Source organism: Leptonotus elevatus, chromosome 13 (assembly GCF_054856555.1).
Source record: "Leptonotus elevatus isolate MCC_2025b chromosome 13, RoL_Lele_1.0, whole genome shotgun sequence".
In the NCBI taxonomy this organism is placed as follows: Eukaryota; Metazoa; Chordata; class Actinopteri; order Syngnathiformes; family Syngnathidae; genus Leptonotus; species Leptonotus elevatus.
Window position 1 is genome coordinate 22,175,163 of NC_141251.1, and position 23,275 is coordinate 22,198,437.

Here is a 23,275-nt window from a genome sequence, read left to right on the forward strand (position 1 = left end):
AAAAACTAACAGAACCACCTTGAAAAGTAATTAAAACTAACTAAATTTAAAAACCAAAACTCAAAACGAAATCAAAACTAACTCAAATGAAAAATTCCAAAACTAGAATAACCCTGGTCCAAGGTGGTCAAAATTCTGTGCTATATGTTAGCAGAGAAAATGTTAGCAATTCATCAAATTTCATTAGATATCTACCTTAGCGTTTGATCAATTCTCATGCATGTTTATAGGTCATACGTGAGCCTCCAAGTGCATTTAACACAGACGTTTCTCCATTTACGAGCAATTATAACATCTTTTGTCAGGAGTCTTTTTTTTCCCGTATTGCGCCATTGCTGATATTGAGGCGAACAATGGCCGATGAACATCTAAACTCAAAAGTGTGTGAAGAGAGAACAGACTAGTTTGTGTGAGTGTGAAAGGTGTGAAAGGAGAGGGTGAAAAGAAAGAAAATGAATATGGGGGAACCGGTGGCCCTGATTGGGTTTCTAACATGCATTGAAGGCAGCAAAGCGTGCTGCCATTGTTCCCATTCGCACTGAAAAGGAGCGACAACTTTGAAAAAGAATGGAAGAGAAACGGCAAGTGAGGGGAAAGTGAGAATGTGAGAGGTGCACGAGCACGAAGGGTTTTTTGGTTTCAGCCTCTGACGAACACCACGGTCCTTTTGACCTCTGTGTCATGTTTTATTCTTTGCAGAGCTTCTCTCGTATCAAGCGCTGAGGACCATTTGTGAAAAAAAACAACAACTTCATTTTCACTCTATAGCCCCTTACACACACTGGCCATCTAAGCTATTTTGATGCATTGCCGCACATGTAATTATCTTAATGTGGCAAGCCGCATCAACTGTGTAAATGTCCCAGTTCTGTTTAACTGTGGACCTCAACCTTTTTTTCGTTAGGGGTGTTGACGCATATTCATGACCGTATAACAAAAGTTTGATTCCTCTTCCCAGAAACATGCCAAGGATTTAGTGTAAACTGTACTATGCATAGGAGTGATGTAACAGCTATAGAGCTTAGTGCTGAACTGCAGTTAGGGACAAAAAAACTTCTTGTCAGTTGGCAATTTTGCAAAACTGTTCCAATAGATTGGCAAGCGATGGCAAGTGAATGTACTTAATAAATAAAATGCTGAAACGTGAAATGCTGTACATGCACATGCGGCGTACACACGCCATACCTTCCACTAACAACCTAGCTAAACTTAGATCCATCCAATATAGCTCGTCTTTCAGTTGTGATGCATGACTTCAACATACCCGACGCCAATTACTGTACTATCCAATTTATACAGGGCTTGAGCAGCATTTTTGTGCCATCTCGGAGTTTGAAGACCATAAGTGTCCAACAATAAGGGCATCTATTTCGTGGATGCTCCTCTACCTAATCTACTGATACGAGCGTGTTATGAAGCTTTTTCCATATGACAATGAGGGCAAAAACGACAACTATCTCAGCTTGCTCCCTTTCCATTAACCTGCCGACAATGCTTTGGGACTAAATGTCAGTGTTGCCTGCCCCGGGCCGCTGTTCCCTGCACCCTTCCCCTTTGGTGACTGACAGCTATCTATCGCTGTCAATCATCAACACACCTTCCTCCCCTTCTCTTCTTCTCTCCTCCCCCCCCCTCACAGCGCTTGGTACTACGTTATCAGATGGCCCGCCAAATGACTTCTCCTTGGCCCGGTTGCCTTCTCTCCACACACTCAAAAAGATTCAATACATAGAAACCCACTAAAAATCAGACATGACAATCATTGAGGCATATGCACAGATAACACATCTTCTTAAATATTTACTTCTCTGTTTTCTCCCCTGCTGACTAACTAGCCCCAGATATTGATTGTCCTTATCTGTCATAATTCAGCACAGTCTGAGCTCATTGCAATCACTGCACACAGATGGATGCTGAAAGGAGGCGGTTGAGGGGGGCACGTCTATCAACAAGCTGTGAAAAGGAGCAGATAGGTGTGCTTGCATTCAATACAGCCCCAATAATAACAGCAACTCTTCTGCGGTGCATTTGGCGACCCTTAAAACATTTCATTACATTCCTTTTCTTCTTCTTTGTTCCTCCTTTTTACCTCTGCCAAATTAGACTGATCAGTCTGACGCAAACTGACATGGATGATGCTGAACGTTCGTTGCTAGAAAAGATGTAGAATGAGTCAAAGTAAGTAAAAAACGTTTTTTATTGGTGGAGTTTTGCACTGCAAGAGGCCAGGTGGATTGGTCAATACAATATTGAAATGGATGATGCTCAAGCTAGATGTTTATAGCAAACAGGATGATGAATAAAAAAGGCATAGCATGGGTCAAAACACCCAGTGAGAAGTGAGGAAAAGGATACTTGTCATTCAGAAGGAAGTCAGGAAGTGGCTCCTCTCATCACTATCTTACAGTATACTCCCACATGTAAACAAGTAATGTAGGCTGGTATAGGATGGCCACTTGGATGACATCTAAGCACTCGGACACCACGCCACAACAGCTTCACCGGTGCGGCTATTCTCCGGCTATCGCCTTCAACAGCATATTCCCAAATTACTTATATCTAATTTTCTTGGGGTCTATTCGAGGGGGCACCTGCAGCGGAGAAGAGAGGAGGGTGAGGGGGTAGTGTGCAGATATGGGATTGGCTCTACGGCTGTGGTTATTGTCAACAGGCTAGCATTCATGCCTAACAGGGCCACCAGAGGTTATCGCCCAGCCAGAGTGTGTATGAAGAGAAGGAAATCAAGCCGCGGGAAGGCAACGCGTATCGCTTGCTGTAGCCCTCGGGGCCGGAGAGGGGACGGCTGTGTGTCTGTGTGTGCGTGTGCAGTTGTACTAGCACAGGGCAAGTGTGCATTTGTGTGTATGGTAAAAGAAAGGTGAATGCACGCACACAAAAAGAGCCAAGGGGAACATGGTGATGCCAGTGAGTCTGCAACTCAAAATGTGAAAGCAGAGATATGGTGAGGAGGAAAACATTGTGCATGTGTTTGTAGTGTTGCAAGAGGAAGAAAAAGGTCCAGCAGAATCTAAGAAAGTCAAGCACAGGTGAAAACTTGTTTGAATACCAATACAATACCCCCCCCCCCCATACTTTCTATATTAAGTGTTCCAATGTCAACCTTTGTGCACATACGGTACCTAGTAGAGCTCTCTGGCTCACACAAAAAATCTCCACTGACCATTCAGGTTGACTTCAGCGAGTGACATTCAAATCAATTCACATCTTGCGGTTTTATGACCAAAAACAACAACAACAACAAAAACACATCTTAGTACAAGACGAAAAATCTAATTTGATTGAAATTGTAAATAGAGAGGCCTTATATACCACTGTATCTAAATCATAAAGTGGGTTCTGAAAGAGCTTTACAAAGCCTCACATTCACTTACTTGGAAACTTAAAAATATTGAACTGGAACGTACAGCAAAAAGTTCTACTTTTTACTTTAAAGCTGCAATATGGAACTCTTTCCCCAAAAATAACTTTACAGTAAGCTTTTTATTTGACCATTTATGACTGAAATGCCTTCTAATTAGTAGATTAACACCTTAGCTGTTCACAACGGGTACTCTTGCAACCCTCTAGGCCAATAGTTTTCAGACTAGAATCGGGTTAGAATGCGGATGTGACGTAATGTGCGTGGTGTGTATGTGAAGAACGGTATGTGCGGTTTCATTTTTCGTCAGCAGGTGGCAGTAGCGATTCAAAATGGAATATTCTACGTTCAGTAGTTTTAAAATAGCTTTATTCAACCAGTATCTCACACCACGTTGTGGCCAAGGGTAGAATCCAAGTCTATTCGTGTCGTACAAAATAAATCCTCTGCACCTGTGGACATCAGCGGCATCCCAAAGCTAAGCTAACTAGCTGAGGAGACATTCTCTCTTACCTCTTACTCTAAAAAATCTTACCTTTTAAGTACAGTACAGTATATATTTTAAAAATATATATTATTTAATATTGCTAAAGCACTTCTGGATGGATGCAAACTGCATTTCATTGTTGTGGATTTGTGACAGTTCAATGACAATAAGTTGAATTCCATTCTATTGAACTTTTAAGGAAAATACATTTGTATTTAATGTATTTGTACTGTATCAAACATTGATTTAATTTCATTTTAATTAAATCGCACGTTATCATGCTTTCAACACAATTTTGTTGTGCCTTTTTTCCCCATCAACACACTCCACTTCCCATCCTCGTCCTCTCAGTGGGCAGTGGTCTTAAGACACCATCCCGCCTGCATCAGATGAAAGCGTTTTCACATCCATTTATGACAGCAGGGGGGTGGTGGCTCTAATGAAAACTACCGTAACACACACATTGTATTGAGGGATTAATGGCTGATGCGGAAATAAGGCCAATCGGGGATGTGACAATAAGGGAGCTAAGCGACGTGAAGGGCCCAAGTGGCAGTGGGTGGTCGCCTCTTACCTTTTTGTTGTTTTCTTTAATATCCTGAGGATTGAGCAACTTGTAGTCTCTGGAAAAATAGCAGAGGGGAAGAATTACTGTGTTTGAGTAGGATATAGTAAATATATATATAAAATGGAGTGGGAAATATATAAAAATAACAGCGAGGGTGACGTACATATGAAAAAGGTTTGCAGAATGGAGGAAATGTATTAAATGTACAGCCTTTCACATCTAGACTGCAACTGAATGGTGTTTGTGCAAAGTCTTAACTGGCTTATAACCGATTTGCTTGCAAAACATTAAGGTACAACATACAATGAAAACTGTGAGAAAAATATAGCAGGTGGGTGAACTCTTCCCGCAACCCATATAAAGACACACTCCTAAGTGTACAAAGTGTGTTTTTGTGTGTATGACCCTACATGGCGTCGGGCCTGAAGTGATGCAGCAGTGCGCAGAAGGCTAGGCCATTCCTCCAGGACGTGGTAAAATTGGTGATCTTCACGCCACGGTAGTTGCGCGTCACCTCACGGCACCAGGCCAGCAGCGATTGGCTGGCGTTGGGCTTCCCACCCAGGACCGGGCTCGGGATCGGGCTAGGCTGAAAATGAGAGACAAGACAAATTTTTTTTATACCTCCCTCAAATAGACACCTTCATCATCCATGCATATTTAATAGTGCTTGTCCTCAATAGGGGCTGAGAAAGCATCTATCCCTGCTAACTTTGGGGAAAAGACAGGCTACACCCTGGACTGGTCGCCATCCAAATGCAAAGAGTGAGTAGTTTTAATTTATTTTAGTGAAATTTCACAGCTCCTGAAGTTATTTCACATGTTTTATGAGTTAGCAAGTTTTACCTAGTAAAATATTGCATGTATAATGGTCCCATTACCTCCTCTCTAGTAGATGCAGTCACCATCTGCAGTTGAGTAATTATCAGACTGTTCAGCTCCTCCTCTCCAATTAGTTGCAATGAGCAGAGCGTCATAGACGTTTGTTCAGAGAGGCATGCAAGCGTGGATAATGTATAACATCATATTAGCTGCTCCTCCTATTAAGTCTTATCGTGGCGCAAAAGCTTGTTTTTGTAGACAGCGGTTAATTTAATTTTGCACAGATAGGGCGGGTAGGTGTTAAAATGTTATTTAAAACATTGCATACATGGCAAATAGCGGTTTTACAACATCAGCAGTTTAGTTATATTCCTATATAAGATAAGTGCTATGAAATTAGAACAACTTCATTGGAACATTTTGGAGTGTTTGTGTTATAACTTTCCCAAAAAGGATAGGATGTTAGCTAAAGATGCAGAAATTTTACTGGAGGTTAACACAGTGAGTTTAGATGGACAGTTAAACGGCAGTTGAGTAGAAAAAAACTAGTGGTGGCCACCTGACTCCCTCTGTTGGCCTCTGCCTGCAACTGCAAGTGCAGTGTGCGCAGAAGACATTATAAATATCTTATTTGGGAGTTTATATAGGTTTGGCTTTAACAAAAAGACGCACAAACGGCATCTTGAAAAGAAGTCCTTCATTTTAGAAATTCAAACATGACATACTACACACTCCCTTAGTAAGCCAAGAGGCTTATTTAGGAGTTGATGTAGATACTGTATTTGTATTAGTCAAATCTACTATTATTATTAAAACATATGATAAAGAAAATACTGTATATATAAACTCACTTTGCACACTGAAATGGAAGCTTGAATGGAATTCCTAAATTTTAGAGTTGAAATTGCAAACACTACCTGGATGAGATTCCTGGATGCAGTCAATTCCTGACTTTTGTACCATTGTGTGTGCGTGTGTGTATTTGAGCGTGAGTAGTAAAGGCCCCTTTGGGTATCTTAGTGCAAGGAGAGACAGTTGTAGCAGCCTGAGGGGCAGACACTTGACATTTCCGGCTCATCTTTAAAAGAGGGCCTTAACCTTTTCCCCCAGTACATTCAACACAAAGTCATCCCAAATAAATAATAACAAAACAACGAGCAGAGAATAACATGAATATCAAGTCTATAGAGGTAAAAGGGATGTAGTTACAGAAAATGCGTCACTGATGAACAGCACACAGTAATGACACAAAAGCACATATCTGGTTGAGTGAACTGCATTGTGTGTGTGTCATTGTGTGTGTGTGTCATGGTGTGTGTGTGTCATGGTGTGTGTGTGTCATGGTGTGTGTGTGTCATAAGGTAGGTAGGTGTGTGTAACGGTCTTCCTTTTCAGGCCTTCCCCCGTCCCGCTCTTTCAAGTGACGGTGAAAAAGGAGCCGTCTAATTGGAGCACTCTAATTACCTGGGATTAGACACCAGGTGCTATTAAAGCAATTAGACACACAGGCGCACACGCCGCGCCCTTGCCAGCAGAAAACACTTACACACATATACTTAAAACACACACATGGTGGGAAAACGTTAAATAAAAACAGTAGCCAGCAGGACAGGCTCACTCACTGAATTAACATGAATATCAAAAACATTCCATTTAAACGTAACATTTTTGTCAGTGAACCCCTATTAACTAGAGGGGTGTGTTCCAGAACAACCCACAACAGTTTCACGTGATGTCACGCACTGCCATGATGGAGGTTGACGTATTGTTTTGTTCTGGCGTTTAATAAGTGCTTGAATAAAGAAGCCTTCCGATTTCAGCCCTCCACATGGCAAACAAACAAATACTGATCACATAATCGCAAATTTTCTAAAAAGTGAAAGCCAAAATGTAAAGATAGAGACAACACATACATAAAAACCTGAAAAATAAATAAATGAATAAATAAATAAAATTTGTTGTACATTTGATGACTTGAGACAATCACTTTGCAACCTAGTTCTTATTTGGCTTGTCTAAAAGAACGAATATAATTTGCTGTTTTTCTGTAATTACTTTGTGCGCCTTTTGCATTTGCTGCACTGCTGTAAAACCATGTTGAAGTTCATTTACTTTGTCGTATGTTTTATGAATTAAGTTATTTGTTTCTTAGCGAATAAATTATCATTGCTTGGCTTGTCTAAAACACAAAATTATGGTTTTCAGTGCTACTTTTCCCACCTTTTGAGTAGTTTGCACTTGCTTAACCAAGACCACACTAATGTGCTGTACATTAAGGTTGTCATATGTTTTATAAATTAAATCTGTTTCTTCATTACATAGTTCTTATTGTTTGGTTTGTCTAAAAAAATATTTACAGCTTTGAAAGCTACTTTTTCCACCTTTGGAATAGTTCGCTCCTGCTGTATGGCTTTAAGACCAAACCAGTTTATTAATTTTATTTATTTATTTTAGGAATGAGGGCATTTGAGTTACCTTTGAAACCTAGCTCTTATTAAAGGTGCATTGTGCCGTTTAAAAAGGTAATATTAAAGCACACTCCACAGTTTCTTTGGGAAGGGAAGGGGTGGAGTGGCGGAGGATGACGTCATGTGCATCCCTGCGGAGTAGCGGACACGTGGGGTGCACTTAAGTCCGTGCACGTACTCGCACGCGCACCATGAACGTGCCTGACACAGGTGCTGCAGTTACGCATTGGGCCAGAGGTGGCAGTAGCGAGTAAAAAAGTGACTAACTGCACAAAGATCTTTTAAATAAATAAATTAATAAATAAACCGGTTCTGAGAGATACTTTTAGCGCCTGTTGAGTGGTTTGCACTTGCTGCACGGCTGTGAAGACTGGATCGCTGCGTAAAAAGGCCGGCAACACTGATGTGATTCTTTCAAATGGGAATTCCGAATGGTTCCATTACATGTGGCCCCAATAAAGTGTTTACAAATACATCAAATGTTGTAAGAAATAGCATATCTGCTTGGACAGGAACAGCCCACATTTCATTAAGAGTGCATGAGGAGTCAAAATGCATGTTGATTTACAGTTTGCCTGAAGGAAGGTGTGCACATGTGTCTTCTATCCGTGTGTGTGTTTGTGTGTGCATGTTGTTTTAACACACACACACAGACACGCACACACACACAAACATAGCTAGCTGGGCTGCAGGGTAAGATTAGCGGCGAACATTGCTTCGGCCCGCAAACATTCCACATTAAAAGAGGGGAAAAAAAGAAGAAAAAGATTCATTAGTATCAGTTCCACATAACCTCCCCCCTGCCGCTATTAAACGTCAGCCTAACAGGCTGGGCAAGAAAATACAAGGCGGCCGACAAGAGAATCTATTATTCCCCGTGCTGCTGTGTCAACAACATACACCTAATGGGGCAAGGAGAGAAGAAATTGGAAGCCGAGAGACGGTGGGGGGGGTGGGGGTTGGGGTTGGGGGTGGGGGGCTAAGATACCAACCATACCTGAATGACAAGATAGGACGAAACCTGTGAATGCTGTTAAGACTTAAGGTCGGACAGCACTGAAGGAAGGAAAGGTTTGACTTTTTCTTTGGCTTTACATGACGAAAAATGTAACGTTGGAGCGACATTGCAAGACGTCAGATTCAGCGACTATCAAAGGAAGGCAATCTCTTGCTATTTCTTTGTTTTCTTTCACAGTGAATATGATGGCAGTAAGGAGAAAAGGACTCTTTCCGATCTCGCAGGCTTGAAAGCGGCGTCAGAGTGTCAGATTTGAGGTGTCGAATCTGCCACTCTTTAAAACTTGTAATCCGCTGAAAAGGCACACAATTGCCCAGCACACACGCATTTGCTATAGATGGCAACACTACTGTACATACATGCACTGTATACCATATGCATACCACGTGCATAGGGTATGCGACAAACAAAACAATACTGAAATAATGCAATGATTGTATCTATTTTCCATAGCGTGTTAGTTACTCACTCAGTTGGAATGTAATACTACTCTCTCTGTGACTTCATTTTCTACTTAACTGCCACATTACGATAGAGTATGACTGTGCAAGTGTTGGCTGTGTTTTCGGTTGATGCATCAATGGATGAAATAAATATGAATCATTACTCAATCAATCATGACTGCTGTTAAAATGTTTAAGGACTGAATAAACATTATTTGTTCTCAGTGTATGTCCTGGTGACTTAATCTATACATTTATAATACTAAAAATATATATATTTTGTTTTTGGATAGTTTTTTGGGGGGTGAGTCTACCCCTCCTTTTTTTTTTTCTATAGAAAACACTTGTAATTGGAGGTTTATCCCCATTTTATATAATAATTTATAATTTATATAATTTTCCCCCCAATGCATTTATAATGGCTATCAATTTTACATGTTTTTTCACTATTCACGGGCCTATCCGGTCCCTATCCTCAACAAATAGCAGGGGTCCACTGTATGGGTAAATCGAGTTACAAGCTTGGTCATGGACATATTAAACTCTCCTAAATCAAGGTACCAGTGTATTATATTCAGGCTTGGGGAGTAACGGAATACATGTACAGCCGTTACATAATCAGATTACAAAAAAATGTAACTGTATTCCCTTACAGTTACAGCCGTTGCTACATGTCGGGGAGGTGGAGACGAACGAACTGACGAGTCGTGTCCTCCACACGTGGGCAGTTTGAAAAAGCTTCACGGACGGGAGGAGGGAATGGCGACCCGTATTTACTGGAGCTTTCTGAAGGAGCGAAAGTTTGAGCTGAGAGTCCAGCGGCATGCTATGCGCTGTAGCTTCGTGATAGCTAGCCCGCTAGCCTACAACCATAATGCGAGTTACACCTTTCAAACAAATCTTCCTCCCACCATTTCACTATTTAAACATCATACACAACATATACACGGCTAAACTTGTGACTGGGATCAAAGTTCATTTTGCAGTTGATGTCACGCATTATCATCCTCAGACTCTGTCTGTCTGTGAGGTGTGGTTGCTTTCAGTGACAGTTCGAAAATAGCATATGGCCTTCAACCATCCAACCAATCAACCAAACCAACCAACCATAGATATGGATTGATATATAGATAGATAGATGATATAGACCGGGATTAATCTAAATTGTTAGAGGGTGTCTATGTAGATGGTTATCCATTGTTAAAATCTTAATTGAAATAATGACAATAAATCACACATAAAGAAACTGTTGTTTGTCTGCAATGCCAATGCCAATCACCATCAAAAAGTTTTGACATTTGTCTATGAAGAATCATTTATGAACAACAAATTTACATAAATAAAAACGATTATGTAAAATGTACATGACTTTTTTTGTTTTGAAAGGCAACAAAACTACTTTCACAAACGATTTTTTAAAATATAAAATAGATAAATAAATAAATAAATGGACAAGGGGGCACTTTGGGCATTAGTGCCAAAAGGGCATGTGCCCCGGCACTCATAGTACCCACCCCCACACTGCACATGCCTGCTCAATTTACTCGCATATCAAATCCACGTTCCCATTGGGATGCTGCTAAATCGTTTCAGCCCCCTATAAAACACCATATTGTTAATGTGTTTAAAGCAAAACAACAATGTATATGTATAAAACATTTACAGACATTTTAAATAGAATGTGGATAAATAAACTGGTTTTATAAAGTGTAACTACTGTATGTAACGTAGTATTCTAGGTGTTGCAAGTGTGCTTTTAAGGGGCATGGCCTAGTTCCTGCTCATGCTGCGTGAGCATCTTGGTGTGAGATATGGCAGCTCTTTGCGAGACATCTCATTTTATATTTGTGTGCATGACTGTATATGGCGTTCAATAAAACAACTGAAAGTGTATCGGAATATCTGAAGCTCACTCATAATTAAACATTTGCCTAAGAGAAACCTATCAATGACAACGTTTGAAAACATGCAATATCAATGAGACTTGGTTCCCAATAACACATACATGTAATTTTCTACTGATGATTTAATTTCACATAAGAATATGATTAACTATTTTAATTAACAAAACATGCAATAAATCTTATACACCAACTATTATTCAACCAGTGTCACAGATTTAGGAAAAATAATCCAAAGCTCTACTTCAGCATCATCAAAGAAGCTTTGGAGAAGGAGGAGTGATCTCTCATAAATCTATACAGAGCCATTAATCTCCTTTAACGGACGTCTTCAACAAACAAATTAAGACATGGGATAGATTCACAGATCGGCCATGTTGATAACTGCGTTTATCAATTAATCTGAGCACGGGTGGGCAAAACTCATTAATGAGGTCACTTAAGGAATTACGTTGCACAGGTAAAGACACGCTAAAGTAAGTTTGTAACACCTCCACAAGCTAGCTCGCTCGCGCGCACGCACACACGCGCGCGCGACCATTGTCCAGTGCGGAGTGGGCTTCACAACGATGAGAGAGTCCGATAATGAGCCCAATTATAATGAACATAATTACAAAGTCACCTCTGACTACTAATCAGAATACCCACAAACATGCACACCCGCACGCCATGAAGGGAACAAAGACCTCACATTTCAAAAGATTTGTTGACTAACTCAACTCAACTTTGTATGTGATGGTTGTTTTTAAAAAAGTGCTCTATAAATAACGTTAAGTTGTTTATATCACGCTTTAACATCAGCTGCAGCTGTAAAATAACTAACAAATTGTATTATTGACCTAGTAGGGCATTATAGCACAACATGTCAACAGTTATAGTAATGCTGATAAACATATGTAACCTTTGATGCTAGATGAAAAACAATCAAGAATCTCTCTGTGGACTGTGCTTTTCATACCTTTGCAATTTTAACTCTTATCAATAGTTTAACTTGACCATGTGTCTTCATTTATCGAGACGCTCACATTGTATGTTTAATCTTTTGGATGTCAAAATTAATCAGACTTGAAATGCTAATACTGAAAATAACACTAAAAACAAGCTCCTCTGTCTGTCTTCATTAGTTAGTCCACTAAAGTCCATTGGATGTGGATTGACAAAACAAAACAAAATCCAAATGTTAATACTTCCAGAGCCTGAGTTGCCACTGTATTTGTTTATGGGCCAGTAAAAGGACTGGAGTGTGAAAAAAATGACACTTCCTGACTCTTACTTAAGTTCAGTTCTGGAAACTCAATACGCCTGTAATGGTCCATGATGCGGCAACTTCCTACGAATTTGGCAAAGATTTTCTGAGAAAATATAACGTTTTTTGTGTCGGCGGAATTTTTAAGACTTCTGAATGGTAAATTTAAGAATTTTATTATACGTCATATTTAATTACCCTAATTTAGAACTTTTTAAGAATCTGAGGACATCCTAACTGCAATATTCCTGACACACCAAGAAAAAAAACATAATATTATTGTCACACGACAGGTCATGGGAGATCAGCCATTACTCGTTTCCTATACATTTTCAATATACGACACCTGTGCTTATTCTAAATAGGGTTTAAATTGTGTAATTGCTTTCAGCTTCCAATATACAGCCCATCCTTTGATTATTTATTTTTACATATAGCGAACAAACTCGCACGAGAAAGCTCAAAGCCAAATCAAGTGGATGATGGCCCTAAAAGTGAGCACTATGTACTTCCTATGACAGTGTCTTAATACTGTGACTGACAAAAATGGAGGCATTTTTTTATTAGTCTAAAGAGGAAATTAGAGTCTTATCATTCCTTTTTTCTTCATACGCAAGAGCACACATTTATGTAAAATGGAACAGAATTCATGAGGTACTTCTAAGGTTCCTTTTAAATGTTGCTTTGTATTAATTGAATTAAAAATGGAGCATGTGAGAGGAGAGTCATGCAGGATAATCTTTTAGAGATATGTGACAATCAGGCCTTTTATTACTTGAGTTAAAAGGGAAGGAAAATGATGGTTGTTGGTATGTGTAGCGGCTGTAGCCTGCTTAAAATGTAGAAAATCAGTATACGTGAACCCTGCTTAACTGGGAGTCATTGTGCAAAGGAAGGGGGTGCAGGAAAGTGTGGCCTTGGACCTTTTGGGGGTCTGAAGAGTTTTTGAGACTTATCCCCCAGTGTTTGTTTTTTTTCAGCCAAGGGGTCCTTAGACCCACACACCTGGTGGACTGGGTTGAGTTAAATCCAGATTAAGATAATGTTACCCCTTCCCCGTGTCATTCAAACCCCACTGGACGGAGCAACGCAGGTTTGCTTCATTCTGAAACACAAAGGACTTTGTGGCCATCCTCATAAACCCTATTAGTCTGCTAGTGCTGCCTCTCATAGCAGACATCAATCACGGAGGGATTAGTAAATTCCCTCTTTAAATGAGTGGCACGAGAAACTTCCCTTCAAGACCAAAGCCAGTCACTCTCGCTGGCTGGCTCGCTCGCTCCCTGGCGGAGATTACATAGCGATTTGTTTTCATTTGGTTCCATCTTCATCGTTTTCTCTGTACGCTGGTCCCGCTCGCAGTTTGTGAGGTAATCCCTGGCAGATAAAACTAAAGAGGATTTACCCCAGGCAGATTACAAGAGGCGCTTTGCGGAAGGCCCTATTTTTTATTTTTTTTTATATACAGCCGTCGACGCGGGAATTGAGAGTGAGCTCTTGCGCAGTGCTTAACTTGTGAACCCAACGTACACCAGGAAAAGGAGAAGGAGGCACCAGTGGAGAAAAAAACGATACCCACATTACAGTAACTGGCAAAAAAAAAAAATGTCGCACAACACACATACAGGCTGCTTGCTACCTTTCAAGGCGAGCATGTATAAAATTAGTAGCGATTGGATAATTTTCTATTTAGGGAATTACAATGGCTTAATCGTATTAATGCATGTGGCTTTACCAAAGCGCAACATTCTCAAAGTCGCTGGATTCATATTCACACAACTCAATCAACTGTACTTTTTGCACAATTTGGCTGAATGTCAAAATTCATAACAGGTGTTTGATCAATGAACTTTTCCAAGGACGCCCACTTCTTTGCCTATCTGTGACCTTCCAGTCACCGCAGGGCCTGATGCCCATTCGGGTTTTTTGTTCAATTTGAATTTGTAATGTACTCGTTCACAATACAAAAACAAACACGACTTTTTATTGTCAATGGAACGCTTGCGTGATGTGACACGTTTGTGCAGTGCACAAAGCACACCATCGAATGGCACAATGTATATTGAAGTAAATATGGTACCGTGTGTAGGAGCGCAACTTATTATCTCGTATCAACAGGGGAGCAAGGCGGGAGGAGGTAGAAATATTTCTTGGGGGAAAAAATAGGAATTATACTGCTCACAACTACAGTATATGAAAAAAATTTGATACATGTCGCATATTGGCAAAAAAATTAATGGAATTAAGCTGCCCTGTGAGCATAGCCTCTGTTGCAACCTGCTGATGACACTCTAGCCTCTAAGCTCAGTGGCCACTTCCTGTTTAAGCCTTGTAACGACGAGGTACTGCTGATCAATCATTACATATCCTCTTGGTCTTCTGATTTTAAACTGGGAACAGCATGATGAAGAGGATTGTTTAATTACTAATTCTAATTAATTAATTACTAATAAATGACATATATTGGTCGGATTCATGGATCAAACACCAGTTTTGAATTTTGCCCTTTGGCTGCTTGTCAGAGACAGTAAGAAGACAGTAATACAGTAAGAGAAATACAGTAATAAACAATTATATACAGCATGTACAGTCAAAGATTTAAAGAAGATAAAATTAAGTTTGCCTACATACTGTAGCTGTGCCTCTTCAGCGCATGCCAATGCAGTTATACAGTAATTATGTACATGTAAATTCCAGACGATGTTTATTTAAGGAAGGCTTTTTATGTATCTTAAATGGATAACATACCCGGCGACTAATTGGAGCACACGTCAATTAGCGAGACAACCACTATTTGAGGAAATAATCGATGTTAATGTGACTGACGACAATTGAGTGGCCGGTATTGTCCGGGGTGCCTTGAGGCTGACGCGATGACAGTGCTGCCCTCCAGCATGGAAGGACACACAGGAAGCTCAGTGATCTGACCCAGGGAAGAAACCTCCTCTCTCACAAGATCCAATGTCAGACCACTAAGGTGCCGCAAATGAACACTGGTGGGGAGGGGTCCACATAGGTAGAGGGAAGACATTGAGAAGCCTTTACTCCAGTTGAGGATTATTCTGCTAATATTACACATTTTATGGGGGGACAGGCCCGGAGGAGAGTCAGGAGGCTACTTGCTGTACATTTAAGTAAGCTTTAGTAGTTAGCATGTGATACAGGGGTACTTGTAATAAGTGTGGTTCATTTGCCATTATGGAGGCACTAGTTGGCAGGGAGGACAAACTTAAACCGTGTGGTAGTCAGCCAGATCCAAACACCATTTTAAATATTTGTAAATTATGAGCATAAATATAAAAAAGTGGGACTACTGGTAGAAAAGTGGCTGCTGAAATTAATGAAATGATGAGATTATATTTTTGTCTTTCCATTTTTTGTTCATTTGCTAATTCATCAACATGTAAAGATAATTCATGAAACACAAGTTTGAACAATATGTATATTGAAAAATATAAATCACAAAAAAACAACGCGTTCAAGTCATTTTCCAGCACCGCTTATTTATTGTTTCAATAGTTCGTTTTTTTAAGATAAATGCTGGACTACAAATAGAAAAGAAAAGCTACTGGTAGAATAGCTATCGCTCTTATCATTCCTTTGTTCATTTACCAAGTTCATCACGATTGTAAGATAAAGATAATTGCTGAAATATAGATTATTCCAAAAGTTTGCACCTTGAACATTAAATAATATACTGTAGAATTGATTATAAAAAAATTGTCTTCTTCCATGATATTTGTTCAAACGGTCATGTTGAAACTGTCTTAATCACATAACATTGAATGACAAGTCAAACTTATCGGAAAAGATGAAATAACTATATAATGCAAAAAAAAAACTTGGCCTTTCCGAGGGCAGAGACGGCAAGACAAGCGATGACTGTCCTTGTCTCCCGGGCTCCCCCTTTGTCCTCAGCAAACATCTCTCATTCGTCGCTCCAACCTCGGCAAGGCTTGGCAGTCCTCGCTTGCTGCTTGGCCTGGCGGAAGCTAATTAAGAAATATTGCAGCCTTGCGCGAACTCAATTAAATCATGTTAATTTATTCTAATTTCAATTTGGAGGTAGCACGGAAGTTAAGGAGGGGCCGTGAAGAGAGTGCCGGCCTGTGCCATCGCAGCACAGGAACAAAAAGCATTTAATTTCAGCCCTTTTATTAACATACATAATTTAAAAAAAACTTCAACTGCAGATCACGATAAAATAACTCACCTTCGCTAAAAGGTACATAAAATAAGCGTTGTTAAAGTTTATACATTTTGGGGACGCCTGAACAACGGCTTCATCAAAACCCAAATTTGAGATGCTGGAAAAAAAAGCTCCTGATAACAGTTGACCACCAATTGACAAAAAGTTTGACGGATATGTCTATTTTTACAGGACACACAAAAAAAAGTCAAAAAATTCTGTGCTTTAAAACAAAAAGGAAGTTGTCCATTTTGCTTCAAAGCAGCAATTTTAGGCGAATTCCGTTGCTCATACTTCCACTTCCTCTCCGACTAGCGAATTCACCCAAATGGTCCAGGTCCAAATCAGGGATACGAGAGACACGGTCGATGCTAAATTGTGAAGCATTTTAGAATATGGTATAAAATGTTGGCAGAGCGTGGCAGCGACAATTGATGATGCATCATGAAAAAGGAAACTAACATGTCAAGATTAGACATTGCCCAAACAGTGTGAATATGAAGATTCTCTTTTTGCTATTGTACGAAGTGGAGTGACTCCAACAATAAGAGACAAATTCCTTATGTGTTTTAACATTCTTGGCCAGTAAAGATTATTCTAAACTACTTTATACACTGAAGATCCCCGGGTATGCCATTTGCTCATTTTCATAAATTTAAAAAGTTCTACTGCCACTCAATGTCAGCTACTCAAAAGTGAAGAGGCTTTATTCTTGACAAGATTTGTACTTTTAATATGAAGTTGAACGTATTTGCTCAAACTTTTGGCCCGTAGATATAAGCTCCAAACTTTTTCCTTATATGAAAATGTGGCAAATAAAAAATTTGTCAAGCGGAAACGGGATGAAAATCTTAAGATCAGCGCATCTAAGTGTAGAGTGCTTTGATTACGGAATAGAGATGGAGAAGAAGAAGACTGAGGAAGAGATCACTGAATTACTGGGAAGAAAAAGGAGAAGGGGGTGGGGGTGTTGGGGTGGATCAGCTCCAAGGAAAAAAGATGGACTGAATCGAACCAGAGAGATCGCAACCCGCCCAACAAGAACCCTCAATGTGCATTTGAATTAATCCTGCAACTACTTCCCTCCAACTCAAAGATGTGAAACTTAGTGACACTGCTTATACTATGAAATGCCAACTCCATTAGAACATTAAAGTGCACCCAAAGTTGGGAGGTACGCCAGATGGAAGACTTCATGCAAGCATATTGAGTTTAGACGACATTAATCAGCGAGGTCAATATGCTAATTAATATTAACAAGCAATCAACAGATGGTCAATACGGTACAGCTAATATAGAAAACACTGAATTGAATTGTCGCATTGCAAATGTCAATTACATGGCGTCAACGTCAATGAAGCCAACAACTGGTGCACCATATGATCAAATAAGTACATTACAGTGATTCAGTATTGTCAAATCACCATGGTAAATGCCATCTGTATGTGTAATAGCTGTGCACAGTGGAAGTGGGCGCACGCCATATGTTGGGAAGATGTGGCGATTCTTCACATGCTGACACTAAAGAGGGAGCTTCCAATGCAATGATATGGTGGATAGCAGGGCTGCTCGATTATGGAAAAAATAATAATCACGATTATTTTGGTAATAATTGAAATCACAATTATTTCCCCCAATTTTTTTTTTTTTAAACATTTTAAAATATTAAGACATCCATCCATCAATCCCTCCATTTTTTAACAAATACAATTATTTGAAACACTATAATTATGCAAGCTCTTTTTGGTTCAAATTTATAATAATATATCTTATTTATGTTATGAAGATTTTTAAGTTGGGGTGCAACGTATGCAATATGGCTTGTTGGGTGCAAGCTAGTTTTGACCGGGGTGTGTGGTGAAAAAACTCGTGTGGGCGTGCCTCAAAACAACTAAAAATTAATATTATTAGGGCTGCAGCTATCAAATATTTTGGTATTCGGATATCCTACTAAAAATTCTAGTAAATAATTGGGTATTTGGATATAAATAAAAATATATCTGTGTATACTTATTTGGTTAAAGAACAATTATAAATACAGAAGACAAAAAATACATTTGCATGTAATAATTGACAACCAACTGTTTTTCATTTTTAAGAAAATCATTTTATTAATTTTTTATTGAAACTGTGCTTGTCAGCAAAAATGTTCCTCTGAGATTTAGACAAATCTCTCCCTATAGATTTTGGTCAATGGAACTAAAGTGACATCAGACCCACAATAGCGATTTTGTCAGCTACATAAATAGCACATTTGCGTAAGCCTGGTTTGCTAATAAGTGATCAGTAGGAACAGCAAATTAGTCAGGCTGTCAGCATTAAAGTATGCACAGTTTCTGAACCGTTAATCCCCACGGAGGTCGCGGGCATGTTGGAGCCTACCACCCCAGCTGTCTATGGGCTGTAGTATTTCTGGCTTTGAAAAGTAATCAGACGGCTAGAGCACTTTACCACTGCTCGCTTGGTACTGGTAGCGCACTGTTAGCTAGCAATCGCCGCTAAACGCTGGCAACAGGCGCAGTACAATACAAGGTCAGCATAATTATGTCTTAGCACTCTTAACTGGAGCATAACGTGACTTGAGGACTTTGTGTTACTGACATCTGTCGCAACAGTTTGGGGCACTTATATAGCCGTTGTTCACAAACTCTGAATAGACGAGCACGTCGTCAGTCCTTTATTGCGACGACACGCAAACAACTTCAAAATAAAAGCGCTACAATGCATTGATCTACATATACTACTTATATGTATGTATCCGAGGCAGAAATGACGAGGACTCGTTTCAGCCCTATTATTAACTAAATTAAATACGTTCTATTGTAAATGTTTGTGTCCCAAAGACGGATTTATACGTTTTTATGGGGGTGGGGTTTAATGGTAGAGCATAGAGAATGCTTTGATGCAGCCTCTCAACTGCAAAGAATGGTTGTAGAAATGGTAGTTATTACACAAACGATCAGCAGGTGGCAGCAGAGCCTAGGAAATTAACCAGGACCATGTTGAAAAAAAACCTCAATTACTCAGAATTCATGTTTTATAGCAATAGAACACAAAATTCTGTGCACCTTGCAAAATCTTGTCAAAATCCAGTAAAACAGCTGGGAGTGAAGGGGATTGTTTTAGTGAAAATGGCTGGGAGTGAATGAGCTAATAATCGTTTATTGTACGATTATGGCAATTTTGTAATCGTGGAGGGTAATATTCAAAATCGTAATTGAATTTTGATTAATTGCACAGCCGTAGTAGATATGGTCACCTAAGATGATGCTCCGTATTCATGCTTTTGGATGTTTTTAAATAACTTTTGCAGTCCAATGTCAGGCCCTCTTAGAATTGATATTTATTATTATTACGATACAATAATCACCTAGCCTCAACACGCCAGAAAATTGTCAATGTTTTTTTTTTCCTATGCTAGTGTATCGTCGTGATATTGAATGCATTTGGGGTAGGGCTGAACAATATATTGTTTCAAGACCGAAATCGCGATGTCAGGAAACGCAGTGCTCCTAAATCAGGGGTGCTCAAGTTCGGTCCTCGAGAGCCCATATCCAGCCTGTTTTCCATGTTTCCCTCCTGCCGCACAGCTGAATCGAATGATCAGCTAATCAGCAAGCTTTGCAGAAGCCTGATAACGATCCTGATCATGAATCAGGTGTGTTAGTGGAGAGAAACATGGAAAACAGGCTGGATGGGGGCTCTCGAGGACCGAACTTGAGCACCCCTGTCCTAAATGATCCAGGATCAGTTCTATTTTATGTTTGCACGCCGTCTCCCCGCTGTTTGAAGCGACACTCGCTTGTTGAGTGACTGACCAATGCGACACGGTATCTTCACCGCGTGCAGGTCACGTGCACCAATCAGAAACGACACTTCACGTGCGTGCAAGTCACGGACTCAATCAGAAGTGAGACGCTACTTGTGGAGAAGTCAAGATAAACAACCAGTATTAACCTCTTCCTGGCGTATTTTAGCGGCTTTTGGATGGCTTCTGTGGAACTTGAAGCGGAGTTAGGAAATGCAATCCCCAAGAGAAACAGCAAGTCGTCAATTTGGGAGTATTCCAGTTTTGAGGCTACAGACGTCCACCAGACAACGGTATTGTGCAAGACATGTCGTGCTAAAGTTGCAACATCCTGCGGAAATACTACAAATGTATACAGTCACTTGCAACGTCATCACAGACATTTGTATGAGGAGTGTATGAAGAAAAAGTCCGGCGAACAGCCCAGTAAAAACAATACTACTGTTCAGGCTCAACGGAGCAAACAGACAACAATTACGGCATCTTTTGCTAGTGTATCTCCGTATGAGAAGAGCAGCCGAAGACACCGGGATATAACAACTGCCATAACACACTTCATTGCAAAGGACATGATGCCTGTTAACACGGTCACCAAAGACGGATTTAAAAACCTCATCGCCACGCTGGACCGAAGATACGTAATTTCCTCCCGCACCTACTTCATCCAAGTTGCCATCCCGCAGCTGTATGAGGAGCACCGAGGAAAAGTGGAAACGGAGTTGACAAATGTGGAATATTATGCTACAACTGATATGTGGTCAAGCAGAACGACCGAACCCTATCATAGTTTGACCATCCATTTCATAAATGACAACTTCGAGTTGAAGAGTTGCTGCCTGCACACGGCATACTTTCCCACTGACCACACCGGAGAGAACATTGCCCAGGGATGAAGAGAATGTCTAGCAAACTGGGGTCTGAATGAAGAGGACCAGACTTGCCACACAATAGACAACGCGGCAAACATTGTCAAAGCTGTGGAACTTAATGGATGGACGAGAGTCCAATGTTTTGGACACAGGCTGCATCTTGCAATTGGTAAGTCTGCATGTGCTCGTGTCTGTGTGTGCGTGTTTGTTTTTATTAATTGTTTATGCACATTTAATTTGATGTGTATGTGTGTATTGTCCTTAGTAGTTTTTCTAATGTTTCTTAATGTTTTTGACACTCTTATAAATACCTAGTTTGAATAAATAATAATTATTATTATTATTATTTACTATCAATATAAGATAGATGGTGAATAATGTTATGTAATTTTGATTAGGGATTTGACCTTGTTGTCTACAATATTGTTTTCGTGGATTATTATGTTTAAGAGAACAAACGACCTTGCAAAGTGTACCATGATTAGCATTACATTTTCAGCCACTAATGGAGACAGAGGTAGTGATATTTGATTTTAATAAGAGTTTTATTATATTTTCGTTCGACGATCAAAAAAAAACAATCGAAAGCGTAATATATGTCAGAAAAATCGCAATTGTATTTTTTCTTAATATCGTTCAGCCCTAATTTGGGGCGTTACAAAAACAATACTTCCTGAACAACTCACTCCGCAACCTGAAAAGTTTGAAAAAACAAACAAACATATCAGCCCCCAACATGAGTTTTACAGATCAACATGAAATTGAGTGGACATGTCTATCACAACAATTTTTAAAACATACACTACTGGCTGCAAAAACAACAAAAACCAAGACCTATGTCGATGCTGCCGCGTTTTTATGAAAAATTATTACTATTGCACCTGAAAAAAACAATGTGACATACGGCTGCTAATGATACAATATGTAAAACCTGAGTGTTACACAAGACCTCCTAATCTCCTTTTGCTTCAGATATGATTTCATTCATGCAATCACACAATACATTTTGCAGCCTTGGGGGCGAGTTGTAAATGAATCACCCTTGCCTTTGAATGTTAGAATCTTTTTTTTCTTTTCATACACATTGCCAGATTAGACTCAGCCGTCTAGCGGTTCGCGTTTATCTCAGTCTTACACACCAGCCATGAGAACAGTTGGTGCAAACAAACACAAATAAATGAAGATTGCCCACCTCCAACTCTATCGTAGATAGGCAATAAAGGTGACCAGACTTTGGAGGGCTAGCCGTGAGGTTGGTGGGCATGTGACCACTGTCTCTGAATATTTATATAAAATGTATATAGATATACGTGTATACACATATATGCAGGGTGCATTCAGGAGCCCTACACATCAGCACACCGTACACGTCCACAGTGCAATGTGTCGCCTTCGTCTCGGGCCTCTCATAGCAAGAATGTCTCCTCTTAATCCCCTCTGACTTCATACATTCAAAAAGGTCATCTTGCCGCCAACACATGGCTGCGCCGTGTTTGTGCGTACAGAGCGAGAATAAGAAATAGAAACCCATTCACACTGGCCCATAAGAACACCATCTCTCTCTTTTTACCATCCTGACGACTCCCCTCCATCTCCTGCAATCCATTTTGTGCATCTTTTTCTTTGAAGCAGACATTTTTGGCCAAGGCTTTTATTTAAAGGATCTTTGTGCAGTTTGTAATTTTTTTTACTCGCGACTGCCACATCTGGCCCAAAGCTTAATCGCAGCATCTGTGTCAGGCTCGTTCATGGTGCGAGTGCGTGCACGATCTTAATGCGACAGCCACAGTTGACAAACAAAGACATGACTTCAAATGAGGTAAGAAAAACTCCGCCCATCCCCTTCCCAACTGTGGAGTGTGAGGGTCCGCACACTCTACTATAAAGGGAAGATAAAAGCTGATAGGTGCAGTTCAGTCAGGGCTCTTCGTACTCATCTGGACATTGGTGGAGCATGCATGATGTTGAAAAAGCTTTAATATTACCTTTTTAAACTGCACAATGCACCTTTAAGAGACATAAGCATTTTACAATTTATAACAGTATTCTACCAACATTCAGGACAGAATTATTGTAG

General features: G+C 39.9%; 2 protein-coding genes across 4 annotated transcripts in view; one reads left to right on the forward strand and one right to left on the reverse strand.

Moving 5' to 3' along the window:
* Positions 1-23,275, forward strand: part of b3gnt2b (UDP-GlcNAc:betaGal beta-1,3-N-acetylglucosaminyltransferase 2b) — a 338,578-nt gene that overhangs the window by 253,230 nt on the left and 62,073 nt on the right. The gene's annotated exons all lie outside the window — the stretch shown is intronic.
* The window catches only part of ehbp1 (EH domain binding protein 1), a 163,706-nt gene that overhangs the window by 103,288 nt on the left and 37,143 nt on the right, over positions 1-23,275 (reverse strand). For all 3 annotated transcript variants that reach the window (XM_086092420.1, XM_086092421.1, XM_086092422.1), the window contains 2 exons: positions 4,845-5,023; positions 4,441-4,489 (listed from right to left, as the gene is read on the reverse strand). In XM_086092420.1, coding sequence (XP_085948546.1) covers positions 4,441-4,489; positions 4,845-5,023 — 228 coding nt within the window. The remainder of the gene's footprint in view (positions 1-4,440; positions 4,490-4,844; positions 5,024-23,275) is intronic.